The 26175-nt window shown below is 40.8% G+C and overlaps 3 protein-coding genes across 4 annotated transcripts in view; 2 read left to right on the forward strand and 1 right to left on the reverse strand.

The window, feature by feature from the left end:
• The window catches only part of susd6 (sushi domain containing 6), a 35243-nt gene extending 23957 nt beyond the window's left edge, over positions 1-11286 (forward strand). The window contains exons 3-7 of the mRNA XM_073492556.1: positions 3609-3803; positions 5191-5385; positions 5506-5644; positions 7599-8074; positions 8812-11286. Coding sequence (XP_073348657.1) covers positions 3609-3803; positions 5191-5385; positions 5506-5644; positions 7599-8074; positions 8812-8837 — 1031 coding nt within the window. The 3' untranslated portion in view covers positions 8838-11286. The remainder of the gene's footprint in view (positions 1-3608; positions 3804-5190; positions 5386-5505; positions 5645-7598; positions 8075-8811) is intronic.
• A 2611-nt stretch (positions 11287-13897) lies between these two features.
• Positions 13898-20165, forward strand: srsf5b (serine and arginine rich splicing factor 5b). Of its 2 annotated transcripts, XM_073492672.1 has the most exons (8): positions 13898-13978; positions 14300-14444; positions 15211-15281; positions 15393-15506; positions 15956-16028; positions 17360-17433; positions 17543-17650; positions 18602-20165. In XM_073492672.1, the coding sequence occupies exons 2-8, from the start codon at positions 14319-14321 to the stop codon at positions 18927-18929; spliced, it is 894 nt and encodes a 297-aa protein (XP_073348773.1). In that variant the 5' UTR covers positions 13898-13978; positions 14300-14318; the 3' UTR covers positions 18930-20165. The 2 variants fall into 2 exon arrangements, with proteins under 2 accessions (XP_073348773.1, XP_073348774.1); XM_073492673.1 differs by lacking the exons at positions 17360-17433; positions 17543-17650; positions 18602-20165 and adding an exon at positions 16357-16529.
• Positions 20166-20356: 191 nt separating this feature from the next.
• Positions 20357-24906, reverse strand: slc10a1 (solute carrier family 10 member 1). Its single transcript, XM_073492447.1, has 7 exons — positions 24736-24906; positions 24538-24624; positions 24007-24119; positions 22460-22664; positions 21526-21704; positions 21214-21413; positions 20357-20418 (listed from the first exon to the last, which is right to left on the reverse strand). The coding sequence occupies exons 1-7, from the start codon at positions 24835-24837 to the stop codon at positions 20357-20359; spliced, it is 948 nt and encodes a 315-aa protein (XP_073348548.1). The 5' UTR covers positions 24838-24906.
• Between the last annotated feature and the right edge of the window lie 1269 nt (positions 24907-26175).

The following is a 26175-nucleotide window of genomic DNA, read 5'->3' on the forward strand; positions in this document are numbered from 1 at the left end:
TGTGTACTCCTTTAGGTATTGGCAAGGTCCAATGTTTTGAATACATGGCATGATATTTGTTTTTTTATTAAAAATACTACTGTATCCCTTTCATATACGAAAATGGATACTTATTAAGATATACACATGCCTTTATTTCTGCGACAATCCAGCAGGTTAGAGAGCAATGATTAACACTCATCGGTCTTCTGTGGTTGTATTGACTGCGCCACAAAAGATCATAACAGAGGCTATTGGCTACACGCTATTGTCCTAAACTGCCCCCTACGGCCTTTTTGTCCCCTGCTGCCTCCTAGCCTGGGGTCATCAATTCATCACCTTTACCACCTCCATTAGCACCATCTCCTCCTCAGAGAGCCTTTAGTCGCCCTGAAGCAGCTCACCAAACAACTGCTCAGGTCATGGTGTCAAATGGCATCCTGAAATATGTGTGCAGATAGTGTTTCTGCATGCAAGAGAAGAGCATGGATGTGTTTGAGTGAGAAGGATTAATCCTACTTTAAAACACAAACCTTGTGTATGCTGTATTATATCAAACAAACCTTCAGCTTGATTTTAGGACAATATACTCAGACTGTTAGTCATGGCTGAACCACTGAATCATATAAACTGTAATTCTGTGCTTTACAGGGCTGTTGCATTGTGATTTATGACACTCTAATTTTGGGTTTTAACATGGCATATTTGTTTTAACGACAAAGGATGTAACTTCTTAATTCAGTCACCTTGTAACAGATCATTTAGCAGCTAACTAGATCTAAAATTCCATTAATTGACTAGCTAACAGAGATTAATCTGACAGCCCATTTGTTTTTGTTTAAATTAATTTTCTAAGCAAACACTTTCTGGTTCCAGCTTTTCAAATGGAATATTTTTTTCTTTTCTTTGTCTTACATGATAGGTGATTAAATATCTTTGTGTTTTGGACTGTGGGCTGAGCAGAATAAATAAATTGATGATTAAGTAATAAGTAATTTTCTCTATTTTCTGACATTTTTTATATTAGCAGAACCCGTCGGTAAGAGAAATCACTCTGATTGGCTGTTCAGTTAGGCCAATCAGTGCACAAGAAGGTAAACAAAAAAAGAAATGATATGATTTCACCCAGTTAGCCCAATTTCTTCTTATTTTTTGCTTTGCTTTTGCCATTTGCATGTTTTTATCACACACATTGATTAGACATGGCTATATTAGTGAGACTGGTGTCAAAAAACACTGCTTTATCATAACAGAGGTTTTGTGTGTCTGCAGTCTTCCAGTTTCCCTTTTTGAATGACAAATACATATGACCTCCACCTGGGGGTATTAAGAGTATTTCCTCTCACACAGGCGCAGAATGTATGAGCTAGTTGACCGTCGGCTGTAGTCTTTGTGGTGCGTTCAGGTGCAGTTTTTGGCCAAGACACGGCTGACGTGAGAGGACGTAACAGTCAGCCTTGGTCATCACTTGTTCTTCGATGTCGGATTGGTGTGTGTGCGGGCTTTAACAAATATCTTGTGATGGGTAAAAATGGAGTCTGTGTAGACTAGAACCGACCTTCATCAGTAGTAGCTGTGTCACTACTGTAGTTTTACAGTACACCTTCAGTAAGCAGTGTTGGCACTTCTTGAGCACACACACTAAATCTGTCCCAAGATGAATTCAATAACACACCCTTTGGTATGACAAGATTGAGTCCTGGGAGGGTCTTTGTTTGTGGGTGTTGACTTTGTTTCTTCTGTGTGTGCCTGTGTGTGCCGCCTAGTAGGGGCTCGCACATTTGAGTGTTTGCATTTAATCTTGTGCTGCCAGCTTAGAGTGACGTTTTCCCCCGGAGATTAGAGGATGTTAGAGGCACTGCTGTGGAAATAGTCTCTCTTTCAATCTCTAAACACACACACAGGCAAGACAAAGTGGCTGTTGGCAATGTTGGTGTGTTTGTTTACATCAAGCAAGTGATAAGACCCCGCAATAGACCATGGCTAATACGTTTTTATAAATACTCAGACCAAAGATTAAATAATGAGCCATATGGTCATTAGTGTTGATGGTGTTATTAATGTTCCTTATTGTGGGGGTGTTTCAAATTGACTTATGTCTTGTTAGAGAGGAAAAATCACTGTGCAGTGTGTATAATTCCATTTAATAAATCGAGAAGATAATATGTACAGATGAAACACTGGAATGCTTTCGCTTATGATAGACTTGATTTATAAATAATGGCCCAGATGGGTGTTCAGTGTTCAGAGTTGGCATTTAAGACATTTCCACTGAAGCCAAGCCCAAAATTCTCGCATGACCACTTCACAGATGAGCCAGATTAGTAGTAATTAAATTGATTTGTCTGTATCTTTGGTTGCCACAGTTGTTAAAGATCAATAATACTGAAAGTAAAGTCAGCCCCCTGCTGTCATGTCTCAGTTTACACAGGTGCTGCAATGTTATGTCAGACCTGCTCGATTTAGACGTTCTGCTCTCGCCAGATTGCAGCTTCCCATGTGTGCGTATATTAATGCGAACGTGTGTATGCGTGGTGACAGTGTTTGGAGCTGTGGGAGTGCAGCACAAATTCAGATAATTCACTCACATACTGCAATGAAATGCACACTCAGACACAAGGAGCTGGCGTGGCGCTGCAACATCATAGATGGAGCATGGGACGGTGGATCAAAGCACAATTAACTTCAGGTCTTCTGCCTCATCCTGTCTTTTTTGGCTGGCTTAGAGCTTCAAGTCTGTCATTAGAGCAAAATAAATGAGCCTTGCAAAAAGATCCTGTCTCACCGCCAGAAAAATAGACCCAACAACGCTGGCGTGAGATGAAGACAGTTTAATGAGCAGGAGATAATCGAGAGAAATTAGATCTATATGAAGCTCCTTGTGACATTTTAATCCACTGTAGGCACTTCAGGTAGTCTGTCTCCACCTAACTCATCATGTTGATACAGTGCGTCTCCCTCGCCTGTGTTAGATGCAGCCTAGTTTCAAGTAACAATACCTCTGAGCTTTAATTATCAGCTCAACTTGTCAACTTGACAGTTTCCCTGTGAAAAGTTGTTTGACCCAGTGGCAGCTGCCTGCAGAGGAGACAGTTTATGTCAGCAGTAATGATGGAACAGCACAATATTCCAGTAGCACCACATTAATGTAATAGACTCACTGGAAAACTCTTATCAAGGTTCTCTATTAGACTGTGATGGAGCCAGTCATAACAAGCAGCATTAGTGACATACTTGGGGAAATACTCTGTTTATTTGACATGATATTGGGGCATTATTCTTCAAAGAATCAGCCACATGTGAGACAAATTGTCCTTGTTTCCTCAGCAGGCATGTAATACATAGTAATCCATTCATAAGATGCTACATATCCTGTCTACAGGCAGTAGATTTACTTACATGCCTTATAATTACCCTTTTACCTTACATTATTAAAATGCAGTTCAGGATCCCAATTTGTCTGCTGGCCTGAATTTGGTAGTTCCTTATGTAATGATCATAAATCCAGCCTAGAGCCAGAAGAAGAAGCTTCATATCTTACTTTGTCCTGAACCTGAAGGGCTTCTCTCATTTCAGCCTTTAAGCAGCCAACTAATTCTTATTTTCTTCACTTTTTTCTGTGTCCTCAGGTTGTGCGCGGCCACCCGGCGTGCAGCACGGAGACTTGCTGAATCAGACCGAAGCTAACCGGGGCTCTTTTCCCCCGGGCACCCTGCTGACTTATGGCTGCGAGCCTGGCTACACTGCAGATGGACCCACTAGCATTATATGTACCAGCTCTGGAGCTTGGTCCCATCAACCTCCACGCTGCATCAGAAGCAACGGTGAGCAAGACTCAGAAATACTAAAGAACATACTTTAGCGTAATTAAGTGTAATTTAATTCTTTTGAAAAGCACAGTATGTAATTTCTGCTGCTGGGTGTCTCTCAATCCAATAAAAAGATTTCAGTAGCTTGGGATCATGGGATTGAAGAAGTAGAAGGAACAACAACAGCAGGCAGATTGGATTCCACACAGTCTGATTTTCATGTGGCTCACTCTAATGTAAATTAGATTTGTGGGTTCTCTTATCCCGTCAGTGTTAGCAGCAGATGTTTGTGAACACGCTGTCTGTTTCAACTAACCATTGAAGTAGTAACCGCATTATCCCAGGCTCCCTTAACAAATCACATGATTTTAAGAGTTGTTACATGAAGAGTAACTTAACAAACTTTACAAAATGGCTACAGCGAATTCTAAATCATTTGTGCCTTCTTGTAAATTCGGCATTAAATGCAATACAATAAGCTGTTTCTTTCCTTGTAAATAGTGTCAGTTTGCCAAGGCACCGTTGAATCATCCTGTCTGCTTACATGTCTTACGTGCGTAGTACCTCCCTACAGTTGTTTGAAAACACCTTTCCAACTGATTTCACCATTTACATTGAATTCATTAAAGAAGACCACATTTTCACAGTAAACATGTCAAATTTTTCCAAAAAACAGTACACAGTAACTAATGAATGCTACTTCTTTGTTGTCCGTGGAAAGTCCCCAGATTCCCTTAAAAAAAAAAAGCTCAATTATGAGACTTGTTGCTTAAGGAGAAACTTCATAAACGTTGTGAAACGCTGTCTACAGCTTATTCTCAACTATTTGGGCCAGCTTGTTAATTCAGCAAGCGTTATACATGAAGATATTTCTTTATTTGTTTAAAAAACACAGTATCTGTTCCAGTTATGTACATGTTAATGGTGTGAATTGAAAGGGCTAAAATCTGGTCAAGTCATTTTAGGAAATGTTACATATTATATCATTTAACTAGTATCTACTTTACAGCTCTTTTTTCTCAACTCAAATGCAAACATATTATTTCTGAAAAAGACATTATTCCAGCCTATAGAAAACCATTAAAATAACAACGATTAGTCATTTGCACATAACCATGATTTTCTCACTTCCTAAAAAGTCAGTTTTATAAGCTTCTGTGGTTGACCGTGAGTGCATCAAAACTGAAACATTACATCAGTTCAATATGACACAGTATCATAACTTCAATAGAGAGGATTGTCCTTGAGAGCCAGCAGGGAACACTGGGAAATTTTACCAAAAATATGAGCATTTAAACTGCAGGAATCAAACCTGACCACAGGTAGAAATAACACCAAACACACTTTCAACACACAACAACAGCCACAATTGTTCAAATCTGTTTTCTCTGCCTCTTCTCAGTGTGTTCGCCCCCCACTGAACCAGAGAACGGGGGCTACCGCTGTCACCCGTCTCCCTGCCACCGCCTCACCCAGAAGACTGTCATCGAGTACTTCTGCGACGAGGGCTATGCTCTGAAGGGCGACTACAAGTTCCTCACCTGCCAGAACGGCGAGTGGGACGGTCCCATGCAGATTAGCTGCCGACTCACACAAGGTCAGTCACCTTAGCTAAATTAAACCTTTATGTACTCTGTCTCTGCCTCATGAAGGAAATGTAAATCAAACCACATTTAAACACATTTTAACTTACTCTCTGTCTTCCTGTGTCCCTCAGACAAGGAGCCCAGCTCTCCGCTGGGTATACCAGCTCTGTCAATTGTGGCTTCCACAGCCAGTTCTGTGGCACTCATCCTGCTTTTAGTGGTGCTGTTTGTTCTTGTACAGCCCAAACTTAAGTCCTTCCATCACAGCAGGTAAGACACCCACACACAGTCAAAAAAATTGATGATCCCTGGGTATAATAATGGCTCAGTGCTGACTCAATTGGTCTATATGCAGCAATTAGTGCTGCTGTTTATGAAGACGAGAAACAGATTCTAGTTTCTTAAATCCCAGATCTTATATTGGTTGTGTTAGCTGATCAGTTTTGTTATAATAATATTTCAGTTGTTGTTTTAGATGCCTTTTCTTGTGATGTTTTTTGTGGGGGAATTCTGGTATTTTTTAACCTGGGCCTTTATATTTATATTTTTTGGTATGTAAATGATTCCTTACTTATCATATTACTTACCAAAAGCTTTGGAATCAGTCCAATAGATCACCTCAGCTGGCAGCTGTAACACCGCTGCAATGGCTGCTATTTAATCTTTTGGGGCACCTCTGACTGTCAATGTTAGATCCACACAAAGTGCTTGTTATTGCCACTGTCAGGCTGAGGTTGTTATTCTAAGTGTCTGACAAACATCAGGAAAACGATTCCTTCGGAGACAGAAATAATAAGATCCTTTCTGTAGCAAGAAACACAAGTCTCGTTCAAGGAGACCTCTCGCTCGGGGCGCCCCAGTAGCTCAGTTGGTAGATTGTGTGCCCCGTGTTCAGAGGCTGTGTCCTCATCGCAGAGGGCCAGGGTTCAAAACCGACCTGTCAGTTCAGACCCGTACTGTCAGAATAAAGCCATGAAAGGGCTAAAAAAAAGTTTCGCTCTGAAATCTCGCGAGAGGTGAGTTGTTGCAGGAAGACAACGGTGAAAACATGAGTTGGAGAGAGAGTTTACCAAGAGGAGCTGACAGGAAGAATATTTATTTCCAAAGTTATGGCTGAATATTTATTTGATTTTGACTTTCTAGATGAGGCAACAGCTGCAACAACAGAGTGAGACTTCTCCTTAAATAAGACTTGTGTTTCTGGTTACAAACAGGGTCTTGCTCTTTACAAATAGGAATCATTTCCTTAATGTTGTCAGACACTTAAAATAACGTCAGCCTGTTGGTGACAAAACAGGCCATGTCGCCAGATTGGCTGCAATGACTGGAGCCATTGGCCAAAACTTGTGGTAAATGAATCATTGACATACTAAAACATGTACATAAAGGGCCCAGGTTTGAAAATATTGGAATTCCCCTTCAATAGCAATCATTGTTAAGTTGTTTCTTAGGAAGTTGACACTTCCCTAGATCACATTGATAAATTAAAACATAATCATATTCTTTGAGACTACGTGTCATTTAGTTTTTGCTCATTAAGAGAATGGTTATGCTTCAACCTCTGTCAATCTGTTAGCATTTTGCATTCTCCTTTTGAACGGGGAACATGGATTTTTTTATCAGTCTTTTGCTTCTCACACAAACTGTTTGGCAGAAACTCTTGAAAGCTTTAGTGCTGTTTGCTTTGGAGGAACACTGCCCTTTTATATTCGGTGCTGTAAAACCACCTCCCAATATGTGACAAAGTAACACAATAGAACAGAGGAGCCAAGAATCTGTCCTTTGGACACACCTATTATTCAGAAGTTTTGGTTGAAACTAATTCCATAAACAAGTCGTCTGTGTAAAATGGGTTAGAGACCTAAGACCTAACTAGTTTAACAAGTTCACATTTCTTAAATACTTAAGAAAAGAAAGTGAAAGTAAAAGAAATAAGTTTATCTTATCTAAGTCACTCATGTGCCTCTGCTGTGGCTCTGATTAAAAAAAAAAAGCCAGAATGATTTGATCTAATGCTCATTGGTACTTGATTATGTACTGGGCCTGAGGGCTTAGTGCAGCCTGCTATAAAGGGATTGTACAGCCAACGCTAATCACCTATTCTGGTTCTGCTGTGGCACGCAACACACATGACTGCATCAGGCCCATCAACCTGAGCCTGATGTTGTGCTCCACACTTGTCTTTCTCTCTGTCTCACTCTGTCTTCATCTCTCTGTCCATCAGGAGGGAGCAGGGAGTCTCAGGCCAGCCCAGCTCCATTATGGTGGAGGGCGTCCAGGTGACACTGCCCTCCTACGAAGAGGCCGTATATGGAAGTGGAGGACCCTGCAGTGCCTCTGGTCCTCCTCCTTCTCCACCGCCTCCTCCGGCTCCTCCAGAGTCGCGAGTCCCCATCGTGCTCTCTGAGGGGCTTCCTCAGGGAGCTACTGGAGGCCAAGGCCCCAGCAGAACCCGCCACCACAGAGACTTAGACTTCTGTCTCCCATCCACGTCCTCTTCATCATCCTTCTCCTCCCGCCGTCACGCAGAGACTGTGCTGGTTCATCAGGCCCCCTCTTCCTCTTCCTCTTCTTCATCATCATGGGCTAGAGAGCACCCTGGGGGTGCATGCGCTGGCCCCCTACCGCTCCGTAGAGACTCTGAGAGTAGCGACCAGCACAGTCTGCTTTCTGTCACCTCTACGGATGACTTTTCTGATGGTAAGAGGAGACCGACAATGTTATTCCATACATTTGGTTTGTAACAAGACGTCTGACCAATATCGATATTGGTAATTTGTTTTTGTTTTCTACATGAACGCAAAAGATGCACAATTTTTTGTTGTAGTTCGTTAACTTTGTTAGAATTATAACCAGGGTATGTCAGTTAACAGCTGCTGAATAAACTCTGGTGGACGCAATTATGAAATTTCATGTTACTCATCTTGTTGACAAAAAAACCCTGACAAGAGCATTTTCACCGGCCAGCATAATCAATATTTTTTAATAGACATGTCAACACATTTTCAACGTTATTTATTGTATAGACTCACATTCAGTAAAGTACCAAAAGCAGAGTTAATTAAAAGTTTGGATTGTTTGCATTGGATTTAAGGGGCAATTTGTGATATGGCCAGAAAAGTTTAGTTAAAAAGTGAAGAATTAACAGTGTTCCAAAGATGTCTGCTAAAGTTAGCATGCTAACCAGCTAGCCCTGGCCCGTATAATATATTATATTAATATAATTATAATATAATAATTATAAGTCATTGTACCATCGAAATGATTTTTAAGGTAAAAATGTTACGTGATGTTGCAAACAGGATGAAACAAACAGGAAATCCAGTTTCATTGAAATCTTTTTGGTGATGTAATGGCTTGCATGACTGTATGGTGGGTAGACAGCTGACTCTAGTGCCACTGCTCTATTCTGATATATCTGTTCTGTTCCCCTGCAGATATTCCCCTGTTGAAGGAAGCATGAAGCCTGCCAGCCTGCTATCAGCATCAGCAGCAGAGCCCCTATTTCCCTATCTCTCACTGCTGACCAGGACTGACTGACTGTGGCTGTCAACCTTCTTCCCCCCTCAACTCCCCTCAGCAGCCAGCATAGAAAAGACTAGAACTACGCCCATTCCCCCCCACGCAACCTCTTCTGCCATTGCTATCCATGCAGAGCAACGCCGACAACCAATACTCAATGCATCATAAGCAATGACGGAGCACCACTGGACCCAGCTGCTGGATCAAAATAAAGACAAGCCAGACAAACAAAGTGGTGCCAGCTCAACATAAATCCTGTAGATCCCATGTATATGAGTAAAACATACATCCTGAGTCAAGGTTGTGTACTATAGGCTATGTATTACCATACACTTGCCTCCTCCCAGGTGTAGTTGTCCATATTAAAATGACTCACAGAGGCTTCATCGGTGCAGGCTATAGCAATCGAGACACGTTGACTCTGTCTGGGATAAGAAAAAAATAACTTGTGATGTTCGCTCCTGACGCCGTGGCGCTCAGAATCAGAATCGTCTTCCCGCTGTACTTGAAAAGTTGTGAGTGGCGGCTGGTGTTTTTTGCAGCCCGCTTTGTGAATGTTGCATGTTGTTTTTTAGTTATTGCTGTCACAGCACGGTGGCCCACTCTGAATGAAGCATGAAGCCTCCCTCCTCCGTCTCTCTCTCTCTCTCGCTCTCTCTCACTCTCTCTCTCTCTCGCTCTCTCTCTCTCACTATCTGTGTGTCCGGGTGGCGTCTAGCATGTGGATTAGTGGGATTGAGAACCACTTCACAAGAGCTAAAAACAGGGTGCAGCGTCTTACCGAGCACCATATCACAACTATAAAAAGACCTGTCTTGCTCCTTTTCTTTTCTGTTCGCCAGCTGCACCCACGATCTGGAAGGTGCTTCTCCTGTCGCATGAGTGGGATTGATTGGTGTTTTGGTTCCAGGACTGCGCTGTACATCTTACCTTAATAAGGAGAGGGAGACATGTAAAGTCACATTTTGTCTGGAAGCAGAGGAGGCACGGTGATTGGGCACATGACTGAACTTTTAACGTTGTTTAATTTTCCTCCCACTGTATTTATTGTTTGGTGTGTGGCTCGGTTTGCTTTGAGTTGCTGAGTCCGAGAGTGTGTGTGCGTATGTGTGCGTCTTTGTGTGTCAGCTAGGCAGAAGATGACACGTCCTCATATGGTAGGCCTCGACACAGCCATAGTCTGATTTGCCTCTCTTCAGGCTGCACAATGTCCCCGTCTTTCACCATAAGAAACTAGTCACATGAACAAACCAGCGTCACTTCAGGCATCGGGGTCCACTACACAATGTGTGTATTATTCATCCACTCTCGAGCTAGAATATTTATCATTTTCTGCTGAATGGCTGGAAAACACAAGTCTCCTCAGAGGAAATGACTCCCGCCCACCATCACACTGTACCGAAGACTCTCCACTTTTGTGCTTTATTGACACAACTGCAACTGGTTGCAGTGAAAACGAGAAAAAAGTTTTGTGATATAGCACCCCACCCCCGACACACGCACTCACTGAACCCTCCTAATGCCAAGTGGAAATTTAAGAGAGAATCGTGTTATTTTGTTAGAAATCATCCTCCTGTTTTCATCACCTCTTGAAAAAAGCTTTGGTGGTTGAGCTGGTCACCCTGGAAACAGCATGACTCCAGAGGATCCTGAGAATTACTTTTCAAGCTTAACTGCTCAGAAGAAGAAAAAACACACCCCCAGAACAACCCGTGTGATTCTGTTCTCAATTTTATTTGGCATTTGTGGCTGTCTGTCAGTGTCAACGGCTACATTATTAATGCAAACAGAATGTTGCCTTAGACTTGTACATTTCTTTTCTATTTTTTTTTTTTTTTTTTGGGATGTATAATCTTAAGCCTCCGCGTTGGTTGCTTTACAGTACTGCAACGTGTTCTGTTTTCCCAATGGCCTTACTCTGTTCTTTTTCTATTCTATGCATAAAACCGTCTTTGTGTATTTATCAATGAGTTTACTTCTGTTGTGGACACGACTAAACGAATGTCCATCCTTCTCTGTCCTCCTGCCCTAGCTTTTCCAGCTACTGTGATGATGATGACGACGATGAACCTATAAGCACCTATATTTCACTATTCTTTTGCTTCTCTTTTGCTACAAGGCATTAAGACATTACGGGATTGAAAAGAAAAAAAAAGTGAAATTAATTTTTGCGTTCAGAAGCACTGTTGTACGGTGTTGCTTCCCTGAAAATAACAGGTTAAAAAAAGTACACATCTTGATTCTAGGTTTCAATGCTTTCAGCTTTGGTTTTTTTTTCTCTGTACATGGCAGTGGGTGTGAAGATAGTAATTTAATATTTGTATAAAGTTTAATTTAATTTTACAGTGTGTATATAACTTTCTAATTAAAGCTTTCTTTTGAATGTGGAAGACGATGTGTCATTATTTAAACCTATGTCAGACTGTCTGTGTGACTAACTCTTGAAAAAAGTGCACATTTTCAGCCTGAAAAGCGAAGTCTACATCGAATGTCAAGACATTTCCAATGCCCATAAACCATGGCAATGTGTATCTGCTTCTATTAGTCAAAATAATTTGATTTAATTTGCCTGTGGATTAGATACTGGAGGATCTGAAGCTTCTTTGCACTCCTGTTCAGTATCAGCTTGAGTGGCTGCACTCGCCTACTTCCTGTCTCTGTGTAGCCTGTAATCAATGTAATATTTCTAGAGCTATATATAGTGTACCTGAAGTATAGGGTAGTGCATCATAGTTCCTTGTAATACTCTCCCCAGCAATGAGATCACTTTATAACCTCTGGATGGGGCGTTATGCCATCTGCTTCATCAATTCAAACTCAAGTCAATCATTAACCAATCTAAAGTTATATGTACTCTTGGTCAAAGGTTGTCATAGTTTATTATTTCTTCATAACTGCTTCCTGAATTTTGCTGCTGTGTTTGATTAGACTGCAGAATGACCTGCCTGAGGAGCTCAGCTCCCTTTAAAGCCGTGGTCTCTTTTTAATTACTTCTCAAAACCAATTTTCTGTGCCTGCATTAATGAGAAAATTGCTCTTTCTGACTCAACTTGTGGTTCATTATTGTGTTTTTTGTCCTGCTGTTATACTATTCTCGCCAGTGAGTCTTATTAAGCTATAGCTATATACATTAGTGTGTGATCCATTCTTGCTCTCTGCACAATAATGCTTATTGTGTCTGAGTGACACCTAGTGGTCAGAGCTAGGAACTGCAGTTGTATTGGTGAAGGAATGACGTCATGGGTACCCTACAGCTGCACTTTGTTTTTGTTTTTTTAATGTAAAATAACGTCGTTTTTTGCATGGTCACCAAGTGCAGTGTTCATTTTCATTACAGAGGATTTATTACTTTTTCTACCGATCTTATATCTTTCCCCTTTATTTTGTTATTATTTTTCTTAAATAATCTTTTTTTATTATTCAAGGCAATATAGAAATAATATAATGACAATCTCAAGAACATAATGATTACAGTCATTTCCCCCTTATTTCTTAGAATAAAACCAATTGCATTTACAAATGCGTTTAACAGCAAAATAAATACAAGAGAACAGCCCTGTATTTGTGTCTCTAAATGGAACACATAATGAAAAAAAGTGACAAAGAAAAGGAAAAAACAAAACACAGTACAACCTACAGTTTTGATTGCTAGAGAGTGTTGAATTGAAATAACTAATTGTTTGAACTTGTCACTAAAAGCAGTAAAGCATGGTTTCTTTCCTGTAAACTTAGCCATTATATTAATAATATTATTCATGTACATCATGAGGTATTTTATTAACAATTTGCTTTATGTACCAATAAGGCGTCTTGGAATACAGAACTGATATAGTGAGCACCAGTGATGAAATGTAACGTAAAAGGACACTTACTCAAGTACTGTACTTTAGTATAATATTGAGATACTTGTACTTAGTATTTCCATATGGTATTTGATGCTTCGACTCCACTACATTTTGGAGGCAAATATTGTACTTTTTACTCACTAAATTAATTTAATAACTTTAGTTACTAGTTACTTTTCAGATTACATGCTGGATCACAGTTTAAAACACCAATGCCAATCATCAGAAAAATCGGATATGATCACTAGCTGGGCCCATAATCGATCAACCCATATTGACATATCAATATGATATCTTAAGTCTTATTCTGTGTTATGTGAATATTTTTGCTCAATGTGACACATTTAATTCGACTTTTATTGCATATCCATGCACCTGCAAAGAAGCACCCATATCCCAATATCCCTGACTAATTTTGAGTAGTGTATATGAATAATTTATTTTTACTTTAAATTTTTTGTTTAATAATTACTTTTGATACTTAAGTACATTTAATGTCAGATGCTAAGAAAGAAAGACTGTTACTCAAGTGCTATTTGTATTATTGTATGACTTTCACTTTTACCAAAGTAATATTTTAACATGATTTTTTTACTTTTACTCAAATATGACTTGGGCACTGGTGAGCGAAGAGCAGAAACTAATACATTTAAATGAATAGATAAAATAAAAATAAATTTAGAAAATAAAATCAATTTTAAAATAAAATAAACAATACAATAAAATAATGTAAAAATAAATAAATAGAATAAAATTAAAAATACATAGAATAAATACAATACAATACAATAATGTAAAAATAAATAAATAGAATAAAATAAAAAATACATAGAATGCAACAAAGAATTTAATTAAATTAGAAAATAAAATAAATAAATAAATACAATAAAATAATAAATGAATAAAATAAATTTGAAAATACAATAAAATAAATTTGAAAATACAATAAAATACAAATAAATAAATACAAAATATATATAAAATTGAGCTCCTTTGCACTGTAGGAGATAGATCACTGACTCCAGAAGATGGCGATAATGCAACAAAGATGGCGGCTGCCGTGAGCCCTGGAAAAAGAAGGAGAAGAAGAAGCAGCCTCCGCCTCCTCCCCCTCCCCCTCCTCCTCCTCCCCTTCCTCCTCCGTTATGTTCCCTGGGTCGTTTCCGTTCCCCCTCCCTGAACTGCAGAGGCTCCATTTTGTTTGATTTTTGAGTCTGCGGTCACTGTCGACAGCCGGGTAAGAAACATCACAAGCAGGACCATTTGAAGGCAGATTGCGCGGATTAAAGTCCGCCATAATGTCACCTGCACTTCTCCTCCTGTAGAGTTAAACATCAGCTGCCGTGTGTATGTGTCGTTAGCTTAGCTTAACGTTAGCCTGACATGGGGCTCGGTGAATTCTGGAAGCTAACTAGGCCTCACAGCTAACTGGCTAGCTCGCTACAAAAAAATATCATTTGTCAAATCGACGTTTTCGGGTCGTTGTTTATCATTTTTAAATGGGATGTGTTGGCTAAGTCCTCGACAGTAACGTTGGTGTATTTACTCCTGTTTGCAGGTAACCTTACAACATCAAAATGAGCGGATGTCGTATTTTCATCGGCCGCCTGAGCCCGTCTGCCAGAGAGAAGGATGTGGAGAGGTTCTTCAAAGGATACGGCCGCATCCGAGATATTGACCTCAAGAAAGGCTTTGGCTTTGTGGTGAGTCACGTAACATGGAAACAGTTTGATACTTTCCCTCAAAATGCTAGGAATTTCACTCAATTCTACATTCAGATGCAACGTCGTTTATATTTTGCTTTAAATCTCATTTGCCCTGATAATGCTCTTAATCTCACCACATTATCCAAAGTAGAGATCAAGGTATTTTTATTTCACAGCTTTCACTTTACTCCATATCGTGTTTGTTCATACACCCCCTCAGCAAATCAACCCTTTCCCCTCAAATCACAATAAGGTACAAGTACGGTAGCGAAATTGCAAGCTGCAATGTTATGTTAAAGGTCAAATGTGTGACATAACAGCGTTGTAATGTTCATATTGGAGTGATGCAGGGACACACCATTCTCTCCAGATGTATGAAAACTCATTTGTTTGGTGCAGTTTTTAGCTAGATCGTCCAGCCCGACCTTGAATCTCTATTTTAGAATTAAATATCACTATTTTGGAAATGCCTCCATTTATATTGTGACGATATTGAAGGGATGGCTATTGGTTCTATCACAGAATATTAACAATGAGAATTTTCATTATTAATCATCAGTAATGTGGAAATAAGACTAAGCTGGTAAAGGCAAATATTAGAACAAGTAGAACAGTCTGGTAAGTTAAGAGAAATTGCAACACTTTAATGCAGCCCGTAAACCCAGGAAGTGACAACACTTTTGCCATGTCACGATCGAGTGACAGAGGACAAAGGCACAAATGTAAAGAATGATGTACATGTGGTGCGTTCTGTGTATTGTAGGAGTTTGACGACCCCAGAGACGCTGAGGATGCAGTATATGAGCTTGATGGCAAAGAGCTGTGCAATGAAAGGTAGGAATTTCTTTTGAAGTAAATGTGATGTTAATCAAAAACGTAAGCAAAACTGAGATTATGAGTTTTCCTTCTCCACTTCCTCGCTAACATTCGTTTCTGTAATTTCAGGGTGACCATTGAGCACGCTCGTGTACGTCTGCGAGGTGGCCGCGGCAGAGGAGCCGGCGGTGGTGGAGGGCGTTTCTCTGATCGCTATGGCAGAGGCTCCCAGAGCAGTCGGAGGTAACATTTTCACACTACCCACAGTATTTCTAAGCACGGTTCACCTGATGGCAGATAAGTTTAACTTGATGTCATTTAAATGAGTAAAGAACACGTGTAAATGAATCCCTCCAGAAGAACGCTGTGTAAACAGCTCTGTCGTTTGGTGAAAGGTCAATAATCGCTGTAATGTTTGTAATAGCTTCTGCTGGAGTACGTGTTTCTTTTTTGTTTCCTTAAGTAGGATGTAATAAATTGCCCACAGACCAAAAATGTTAAACAGCTTAATTAAAATGCAACACGAGCCCTGCGCTCGCAGCATTTTAAAGATCGTTGCCATGAATTAGCCGTGCTATTGACAAGTAGCTAATGAGAGCTCTTAGGCTGTGTGCCAGAGTCTGTATATCTAGCCCAGAATGTTATCGTTTAGTTGATTGAGTCTTTACTTATGTTTTTCCTTCTGTTTTCAGTCGAAACCCTCCTCCGATGCGCACTGAGAATCGTCTGATTGTGGAGAACTTGTCCTCTCGTGTCAGCTGGCAGGTTAGTATTGGCACATGTTTTTTAATGCACAGCAACCCTCTCAAACCACAAATATTATCACCTCCAACAGTCTGCCTCCAACAACATAAATATACATTTGTAGAATTTCCATGCTGCTAAAAACATAGAAACTCTGAAGTCAAATCAGTTGCTAATATATATAAATAGACTATTTTGTTGTGATAAGGCCCAAATTGTTTTTGTAAAAGCACTGCTCTGAGTAATCTGCATCTCATGCAGTTAAGTAATGAGTCAAAGAGCAAAAGCAAAACAATTAATTTGTTCCTTTTTCAAATTTTAACCAATTCTTCACCCCTTTATTTGCCAGCCTGACTGTTGTGTCATATGGAAGAGCTCGCTTATGGTGGAGTTAACCCCTTCTGGGTCCTTCTGTCTGGGTTGAGCCTGTGGTGTCAGCCAGTCTGTCCTACTCCTAGTTGACGCCTGCTGGTCATGTGAGCGCTCGCTCCACACTAGAGGCGCTGGCGGCCCCTTCGCTCGCTCGCAACGCCCCCTGTCGAAGGCAGGGGGGCGCCTGGTGTGAGGCTGAGAGCGAGAGAGAGGAAACAGAGAGTTGGCAGAGAGAAAGGAGAGGAAAGAGCGAGAGTCGATGGTGATGGTGGTGGCGTATTGATCGATGGTTCGTTAATTTGAGGGGCTTCGATCGATCGATATCCCCCCTCCCTTCCCCCCTCTGGTGTTCCCGCACATCGCGAGCGAGAGAGAGAGTGTGAAATCCTCCCAGGTGTCCATGGATAAAATCTGCTGTTATCCCGAGGTTATGGTGGCTCGGAGAGCCTGCGGCCCACCCCAAAGGGTTTCGCTCTCAGGTAGTAGTTTCCTCTCTTCCACCCTGTTCACTCTCTTTACTGAGGCGGGGTGCCGAGACAGGGGCGGTCCCGGCGCGGAGCCCTGTGCCCTTCTTGCCAGGGACTCTTAGTGCCAAACGCTGCCTAAAGCGGCGCCACTGCAGTTCAGTTCATGCAGATGGTGTTCATGTCTCTTAGTTGTAATGAGAAGTGGGTCCAAGAATCTCAAAGCTGGTGCAAAGACTCAGCCTGTCTAGTCTTAGCACTTGTCAAAACTGGTTGATCATTAAATTGGCACTCATTACATTATTGAAAGTTCTATATTTTTTGTTATACCCACTTTGTTGAAGGTGTGGCTGATTAACAGCGTCCGAGGTTCTTGGACTCCTCCTCCTTATCTGCAGTAGCCTGTGTAGTCCTCTCAGAGAATCAAACCTTCTCTCTTTTTGGGTAAATCAGTCCTGTTTAAATGTCTTTGTGTCTGGAGCCTCTCCATAAGTTGACTGACGTTTACGTGTGTAGGACCTGAAAGATTTCATGAGACAAGCTGGAGAGGTGACATTTGCAGATGCACATCGCCCCAAGGTCAACGAAGGGTAAGATCATCCTCTCTGTTTGCATGAACTGACTATTAATACCATCCAGTTCATGATAAAAAGCATATATAACATTGAAACTAATTGTTGGCCCATGTGGTTTGTACAGGGTTGTTGAGTTTGCCTCTTACAGTGACCTGAAAAACGCCCTCGAGAAACTGTCTGGAAAGGAAATGAATGGCAGGAAAATCAAGCTCATTGAGGCAGCCAAGAAGAGGTGAGTGGTCTGCTGGATCCTGCAGTCAGTAAAAAAACAAATCAATACATATTATTGTAGTCAGCTGATTGTGGCTGGTGCAATCCTATTCACAGTGATAACTTCATTCAATACTCACAAATCAATTTCCACCCTATTCAAAGAACTGAGGCAGTTGGATGAACAGTGACAGGCTCATTTTATATGGCTTATAATGACCTTAGTTTGGATAGGATAAGGGATGTATGGAGCAAAAGGCCAAAAATGTTAAACTTGGGTTATTACAGTTTAGATATTAAGAAGAAAACGGGATGCTTGGGAAATGTCACTCAGTCATAATTCTGCTGTTTGGAAAGTATATTCAGTACGTTAATGTAACACTTTTCACAGGAGCTCTTCACTGGCTGAGCATACATGTGCTTTTAAACCAGCACCTTGTTAACATTTAAATGAAATAATAGAAATAAAGTGTGAAGGACGGACCAACACATAAATAAAATAGAAACCAGGCTCAGGGAAAGCATCACACCGCCAATCTCACCAACTGTTTTTGGTTTAATTTATTCTCTGAGCACTAAATGTATTGTGAGGTGAGACATAGTTGATTCTGGGAGAGAGAGAGAGCGAGAGCACATGAGGCAGGTTAATGGAAAGCAGAAGAGGTACTGTTTTGAATGAAATTAAGAACATTAGAGAAAGAAATGAGATTCTATTCAAGTGTGTGGGTGTCACCAGGTTGGAAACGCTTGAATTTTAATGTGCTTTTTGAAATTGTAGCTGCATCACTTTTATAATAAATATATAAACATCTATAAATATGTAATTTACCACAGATATCAGTTGCCAGAAAAAGCTTGAAAATGCAGGATAAGTGCTTGAACTTGTCTCTGGAAAAAGTGTAGGAACCCTGTGTTGTACATAATTATAGAAACGTAGTCCTAATGTTATTTTTCCTCCCTTTTTGTTTCCTAGGTCGAGAAGTCGTTCCCGGTCTGAGAGCTCCTCTCGCTCACGGTCCCGTTCTCGTGGTCGCTCTCCATCCCGCTCCCCCAGACGCTCCCGCAGCCCCGCCAAGGCCCACAACCGGTCCCGCTCCCGGTCCCGCTCTGGCTCCCCTGCCGGCGGTGCCTCCTCCCCAGCCCCCAAATCAAAGGAGCCCGCGAAGAGGTCCTCAAAGACGAGCAAGTCTGCCACTCCTCCGTCCCCTCTGCCGGCTCAGAGAGCCTCCATGTCCCGTTCCCGCTCCCGTTCTCGCTCACGTTCCCGTTCTCGCTCTCCTTCTACTGACAGCCAGCGCTAAAAGCTGCGTTTAAGTTTAACCAATCATCAGTAGGAACAACTTGTGTCAGCTAGAATCAGCTTGGACGAGTTGGCACACTGGAGGTCCCTTCTGAAAGCTGAGACGAGTTTGGTTTTTCATGTCTGGGTTGTTTTCATTACTATCCCCAAGTTTTTCGCATTAAATCGCAGATACATTGTCAGATGGGAACAATGATATCAGGCCAAATATTTTATCATCATAATAGGGCATTTGTAAATTGAATAACTAAAGAGAAGACACTTGTGATGCTGTTTGTGTCCGCCCACTCATTACCCATCCAGCTAAGACTCGTATGTGTGTTTTACACCCAGTGACTCCACCTCTTATCATTTTTATTAAAGCAGCAGGTCCAGGACTGGTCCTGCACCGTTGTTTCTTCTCACAAAATCACAAAAATACCCAAGTCTCACTGTTATTGGGCCTGTAAAGTTAGTGATATCGACACTTTGCAGAAGAGGGAATCTGTATTTTTCCGCAGTATTTGGATGCTTTTGATAAGTCATGTGACCACTTTCTTTACTTTGTCAGTGAGAATTTTTTTATTCACCTTTTCCATTTTTGTCCGTATCGCTCATGTTTTCCAAGTCACTTCTTCCTGTATTTTCTGACATACCGTACTGACCACAGCTGGTGTATGTGATATCTATTACTTAGAATGCTTGCATGTGCTTTTGTTTGATCGAAATTATACTCTTTATTATCACTATTGAAATATTTTATTTGTGCTTTAAGCTCAAATAGAAACCACCATCATAACTGGCATTGGCAGCTTCGGTATCATGAACACTGCACATTAATGCACGTTGTTCCTGCAGTTGAACAGCTGTACAGTAAAGATCATCCCTTTTTTCTTGCCGCTAACTGAGAGATGTAATGCTTTTCTGAAGATACGGTCAACTCTTTAATTTCAACACTGTAAAATGGTGTTGCTCACAGAATGCAGTTTATTCTAGCATTGTAATTTTCTTTTTTATTTGGTGTAGGTTTTTTTTTTGTGTACAGCATTGCAGACTTTTGTTTTACACAAGTGTGCAAAGTAATTCCAAGAATCTGTTGGTACTGTGACTGATGTTACTGTGGTACAAATGAACGTGTAGACAAGAGTTTGGAAAAACCTTTTTTGTACATAGGGATTTTATTTTCAGTGGAAAAATATGGACGTTTGTATGGTGTAGGAAGACAATAGACTTAAAAAATAAAACAATTTTAACTAAATCACTATTTGTGTTCATGAGTTCTTTATATAAAACATTTACAAATACAATTGCATGTTGTAAACTCACAATTCATAATGTAAAAAATATGTTGGCACAAAATGGCTGTCCTGCAGTTATTTCATTTGTTTCAAGTACTGCAGAGCTTTTGCCTCTTTGGTCAGCAGGAGTTCAGTGTTTGAGATGCATCCGTCATGGAGTCTCTTTAGGTGGCTCTTCAGTCTTTTCTTCTGTTTCTGCTTTTTGATATGTCTCTGTAGGCCAGACAGACAAGTGGATTAGAAGGATTAACCATTTTGTTAAAGTTTTCAGTTAACAGAATCATTAAAGGGTTACTACATAGGTGAAAAATAGTAGTAAAAAGCCTTTTGTGGCTCCAGAGGAAGCTGCATGTGATCTGATTTATTGCCTAGAGTGATGTCATTCAGTGGCAAAGTTGCATTGTGGGAAATGTAGGCACCAGGTTTTGAAAAGCAGTCCACAAATAATCAAAATCGATACATCAGAACCAGTTAAACACTTTTGTTATTCCACGCATTCTTTCCTCCTTTTCAAAACTGAGCGCTGTTGATTGGAAAACGCATTAAAATATATATTAATGCTTTAACATTTATGTATTTGGTAAGAGACCATGGTATAAGTGGGATAATGCCCTTTGAGGAGTCCATAATCTGGAAGTAATTGGTCTCCATGACAACCATTGTCCATTGATTCCTGATAACTGACACCATGTTGAGCGTTATCCATTAAGCTACTTACCAATGTAGTTTTTTAAGTTATAAGAATTACAAAATTAGAACCAGAAGTAGTGACATTTCTAACGTGAGCAGCTGTAACGTAAACAATTTTCCCTTCAGGGATAATAAAGTATTTGTGATTTTGACTTGTGCTTGATCTTTCTCTTCTTATTAAAGAGTCTGTCTTCTCTAAAACTACTACCTTAAGCACTGTCTGCAATTCATTTTCTGATAATCAACTAATCATTTCTGCACTGTGTTAAAGGCCTTCCTCTACACTTCAACCCTGTTAAATCCTGGTATCCGCCTCACCTTCCTTTTTCCGTGTGAACCATTGGTGGCACCTGAACAGCACGACGATGACCCCCGCCTCCATCAGCTGGATGGACGCGTAGACCATGGGGAACAGGAACAGAGGGCCGATCAGCTCTGGGGGGAAGGCCACCTTCAGGATGGTGGAGCACAGCTGGATGTTCTGACAGCCTGTTTCCATAGCAACAGTCCTACACTCCCTGAGGGGGGATGGATGGATGTACACATAAAGGAAAGCTCACGACTCTTTGTTCCCTGACATGAGTACAATGCTACGTGTCACAGTGTCCATCAGAGCTTGAGTCCACTTACGAGTGTTTGAGTCTGAAGAGCGCAGAGATGACGTAGCCGAAGGTGTAGCCTATGAAGGGCATGAGAGCGCCGATGGCCATGAGGGGAGGAGCCAGCACCGTCAGGATGGAGCCTCCGATCCCAATGCTGGCGAGGGTAGCGATCAATACAACAGCGATCATCAGTATAATGATGCCTGCCTGAGAGCAGCAGAAACAAGTTAGACAGTAGATTCATCAGCCCTTTTATTGTTTTCTATATTATTATTATTATTAAAGAGATAGGTGTCTGGTGATCTTTAAGTATTGTCTGTGACACAGAGCTCTATAAACATTCATATGTAAGTATTAGAACCACCTCAGTGAGCTGCACTGGATGACATGTTCCTTCACTACCACAAACAGTTTGAGCAATATTTACAAAGAACTACAGTACAGGGTTTTTTTAAAATAATTTTTAGTGGATTACATTTACCTTGGCAGGGCAGTATAACCTTAAATGATTATTTTCAGACTATATATCGTGATACACAATATACATCTCTATTTTGGGGCTGGACAACAACATCAGTATAGAGTGGTGTAGTTTTTAGTCCTAAAACCCCACAATCAGTTAGCATTTTTGCACATCCAGTTACCTTGACTCAAAGATATTTACACGTTTTGTTCTACGGCATAAAACATCATTAAATGTCCCACAATTTAATTATAAAGCGCTCATGTGACTTAAAAACAGCGGTTGCTAACAAGCGGCTAAATGAGACTACAGAGGTTGTCACGGACATTAAATGTCATCAGTGCACTGAAACAGTAAACTTCACAGGTAATCTTCTGTATCATAATCTCTAAAAAAAAAAAGTTGACATCAGCACATATTGAGCAACACATACACCAGTGTTGATATATTTGTGACGGGCCAGTATCGGCTGATAAGTCAGGCTCGAGCATGCACTAACCTTTGTGATGGTCTTGGAGTACTGCGGCCTGTAGTAGTTGATGAGGATGCCGACACCGCAGGGAATGAGGAGCATGACCAGCGATACCATGATCTCCATGTAGGGCACGGCGTTCCGCAGTTCAGGGAAGCCCTGACAGTAGAGGTAGAGCAGCAGAGGCATCATGCCCAGAGCCAGCACCGTGGAGCAGCAAGTCATCACAATGCTGAGGGGGAAACACAGGGGATAACCTCTGGCTAGTGAACAACTGCTGCTGGGCCAGAGTTTATTCTCCATCACAACTCATGTATTCATACTCAATCAAGGAGCGCAATGGAACAAAGACTGGTCCCGTGACCCCTGACCTTTTGTTTGGGCCCACTGTTGGGTAAAAAATCTGGTTAGCAATGAGGAATCTGGAAAACTATCTTTGTTTTGTGGAGAAGAAGAGCGACTAAAAGGACACATTGTTTTCTTAACGGCTGTTGTTCAAGGATCAAGAATGAACTTTGGACGTCAGATTCTGAGCCGACATGGAAGGAAAGTGATTAAAGGTGCTGTATTTAGATTTATCTAAAAAAAAAAACAAGGAGAGAAAAATAAATGATTTTACACCAAAATGGCGTTGTTTTTAAAACGTGGGTAATATTCACCGTATTTTTGTCTCCTATGTGTCATGTGACGCACCCACATCCTCCTCGCTCTGATGTCTCAATGTCAAATAAAAAACCGACGGATAGTAAACCACAGAGAGACGGTGTCGATCATACAGATCAGATTGATAATGCGATGTGATCATAAAGTTCCAGAACAGCTCTGTCTAGCTTGGTTAGCTAGGATAAGAACGAACTTTCAGCTTTATAGCCACTGGATGATTTTCATGTGTCCTAACTCTTTTTCTGTTGACCCGTTAACCTTTCCTCTCGTGCCACCGAATCTTCCTTTTATACACATGAAAGGTCAATGAGTATGAATCAATTAACTTTTACTTGACAGCATGCTGTTAAGTTTGTGAGGCGTACTGATCATTGTATTCTCCAGGAGGCGGCAGGTCAGATGTCCAACTTGTTAACTGCAATATTTTCTTCAGAGTAGATGATCTGTTCCAGGATTTACTGCCCTCACACTGCTCCGTTATATGACAGCAGCTGTTTCACAACGTGCCGCCATCACCTTTACATTCCAGGCCTATTGTAACATGTTGTTTTTGAATGTGCCTGTGAATTTGCTGAGATATATAGTAATATCCGGATTCTGATTCGTTGCCAGCATTGATTGGCACACGCAGTACGTGATGGGATGTTTTCTCGTACTTGTATTTTATCAACAAACTCATCATTATCTGAAAGAATCTGTTAGATCTGTGGTGTTTTAGTTATCGGCTGTTCTCACCATCTGTTAGCCTGATAAGCAGGCACACACCTGATCCTTGATGATAAGACCATAGTAAAGTAAAGATTGACCCAGAATGTCGGGTTTCACAGTCAACCTTCCCTGATATATACCTGGGCTCACAGAAGCTTCTGGAGCCACCAACCTCTATAGTTGCAGTGTTCACTTGTGTGTACCTGAGGTTCATGTCTCCCTGCAGAGCCAGGGCCAGGATGTTGGAGAGGCTTCCTCCAGGACAGCAGCCACAGATCAGAACCACCACAGCTCTGATTTCAGACAGCTGGAGCGCCTATAGCATGAAATCATAGCACATTCACACACAGCTGGCAATTTCTAGTCCACAGTCCACTTGTTGTGAGCAGTTTCATGTAGGAACTATTTTCTTTCTGTATCACTGCGCCTAAGGAAGTGCGCACCTACTCGTGGACGAGAGGCTAACTAACTAAACGAGCTACAGCAAAGTCTTTGGTTTATTTTGAGTGACCGGGTCATGATTTCCTGACAGAGCACCACGAGCCAAGTGCCACGTAGTTCCTTAATATTGGAGAGAAGGCAGACATCTCTACGGCTAATATCTCCAAAACTTGACAACTCACACCAAAACAATCTAGAGAGAAGAATAGCTCTGCAGGAAAGAGGAAAAATATGCATTTTTGATTTTGGGGTGAACTGTCCCTTTAACTACCAGAGCGTAAAGTAATACCAACCTTAGCTAAACAAAAGGCTGTAAGGGGCATGACACCATACTGGGCCAGCGCTGCTATCGCCACCCCCTTAGGCTTCATTATGTGATGCTGGAAAGAAGAAAAAAAGATGTTTTGGCACAGAAATCTTACAAAGAAGGTAAAGACCTACTATAAACACAGATGATGTACTTTAAACTAGTGGATATCACCTGAAGTCACCTTGATCTTGGACACCTCCATGGTGCATCCCATTGAAACCATGGTGATGGTTAAGACAATGATCAAAGATATGTTGATGGTTTTGTTGATTACTGGCGACATCAGAGACGTGTAAACAGAGCTGGTGTTCGCAGCCGTCGAGTTGAACCAGAAGCTTTCATTGAGCCATGAATCTGGATCAGAGAGTAGATCTGCTGTGGAGTCCATGGTGGATGCCATGTTGGAGCAGCACGTACTAGGATGATGACACAAAGTAAGACAGAGAAAGTAAGAAATTTGATTTTGTGATTGAAATATATCCACAAATGTAACAACCAGGGAAGTAGGAGGTCAGTCACAGTTGGGGGTGCTGAGGGATCAGTCTGTATAATGATGTTATTGTAAATGTTGAGCGCCAACATATTAAAGGTCAAAGCAGCCGCAGCAACTACAGTCAACAACAGCACAGAGATGACGAGGGAGAGGAAAGTCCCCAGACTCCCTTATAAAATTACTCAATTTTGAGAGTTGTTGAGTTATGAGCAGCTTTATAAACTTTGTGGAAAATTGTCTATGACAAATTCTTAATTATTTGGGCCTTCTTGTAAATTCAGCTAATGTTATACATTAGACCCTTTAGTTCTTTGTGTTAAAATCGTAATGTCCATTTGCCTATAGAGCACCGAAGTGCATATTCTATATGCATTTTTTTTAATCAATTGATGGTTTTTATAATGTGTCATTTTGGGGGTGCTGCAGCCCCATCAGCACCTTTACTTCCTGTGTCCTTGGTAACAACAATGGTTTGATTTCGATTTGGTTACTTTCAGATTTCAGATTTTCACATTTTTAGAAGACCTTTGTTCATTCATTATTGTTCCACTCATTCCATCACAGAACAATGAGGGCGGTAGAAATCATTGAAACGAAGACTGCCATCATATACATGTTCTCTGCAAGTGTATGTAAACCTTTGACCACAATAATTGTGTCAATAAATACTTCTGCTGTGTCACTGCTACAGCGAAGTGTCCGTTGCTTCTCAACAAGTACACATGTTGTGTTGATAAGCAGTGGTTACCATGAGCGAACATGAGGGGCACAAGTTCAGAGTCTAGTTCATAATTCACATTATATGGTCTTGTGAACCTGTCACCTAATTTTCAAGGTAGAGTAATTTCACCTTTACTCTCGACTCTCAAGATATTTTCACCTGATAGGAGAGACGTCACAGTTGTAACACTTCTCACTTTTCAGACTTTTTGGTTTTTTACCTACATGTGTAATATTATTAGGCAAACGGCGTACATGTGTCTGCTTTCACAAACCATTTAAAGTTTTTCAATACAGAAAACAAGTGGTGAGGAATTAAAGGGGCACTGTGTAGTGTTGGCAAAGAAATTTAAACCCAAAATTTTAACATTTACAATATTAATGAGGTAATAATGCAAACTCAGAAAT

This window comes from Pagrus major, chromosome 22 (genome assembly GCF_040436345.1).
Source record: "Pagrus major chromosome 22, Pma_NU_1.0".
NCBI classification, from domain to species: Eukaryota; Metazoa; Chordata; class Actinopteri; order Spariformes; family Sparidae; genus Pagrus; species Pagrus major.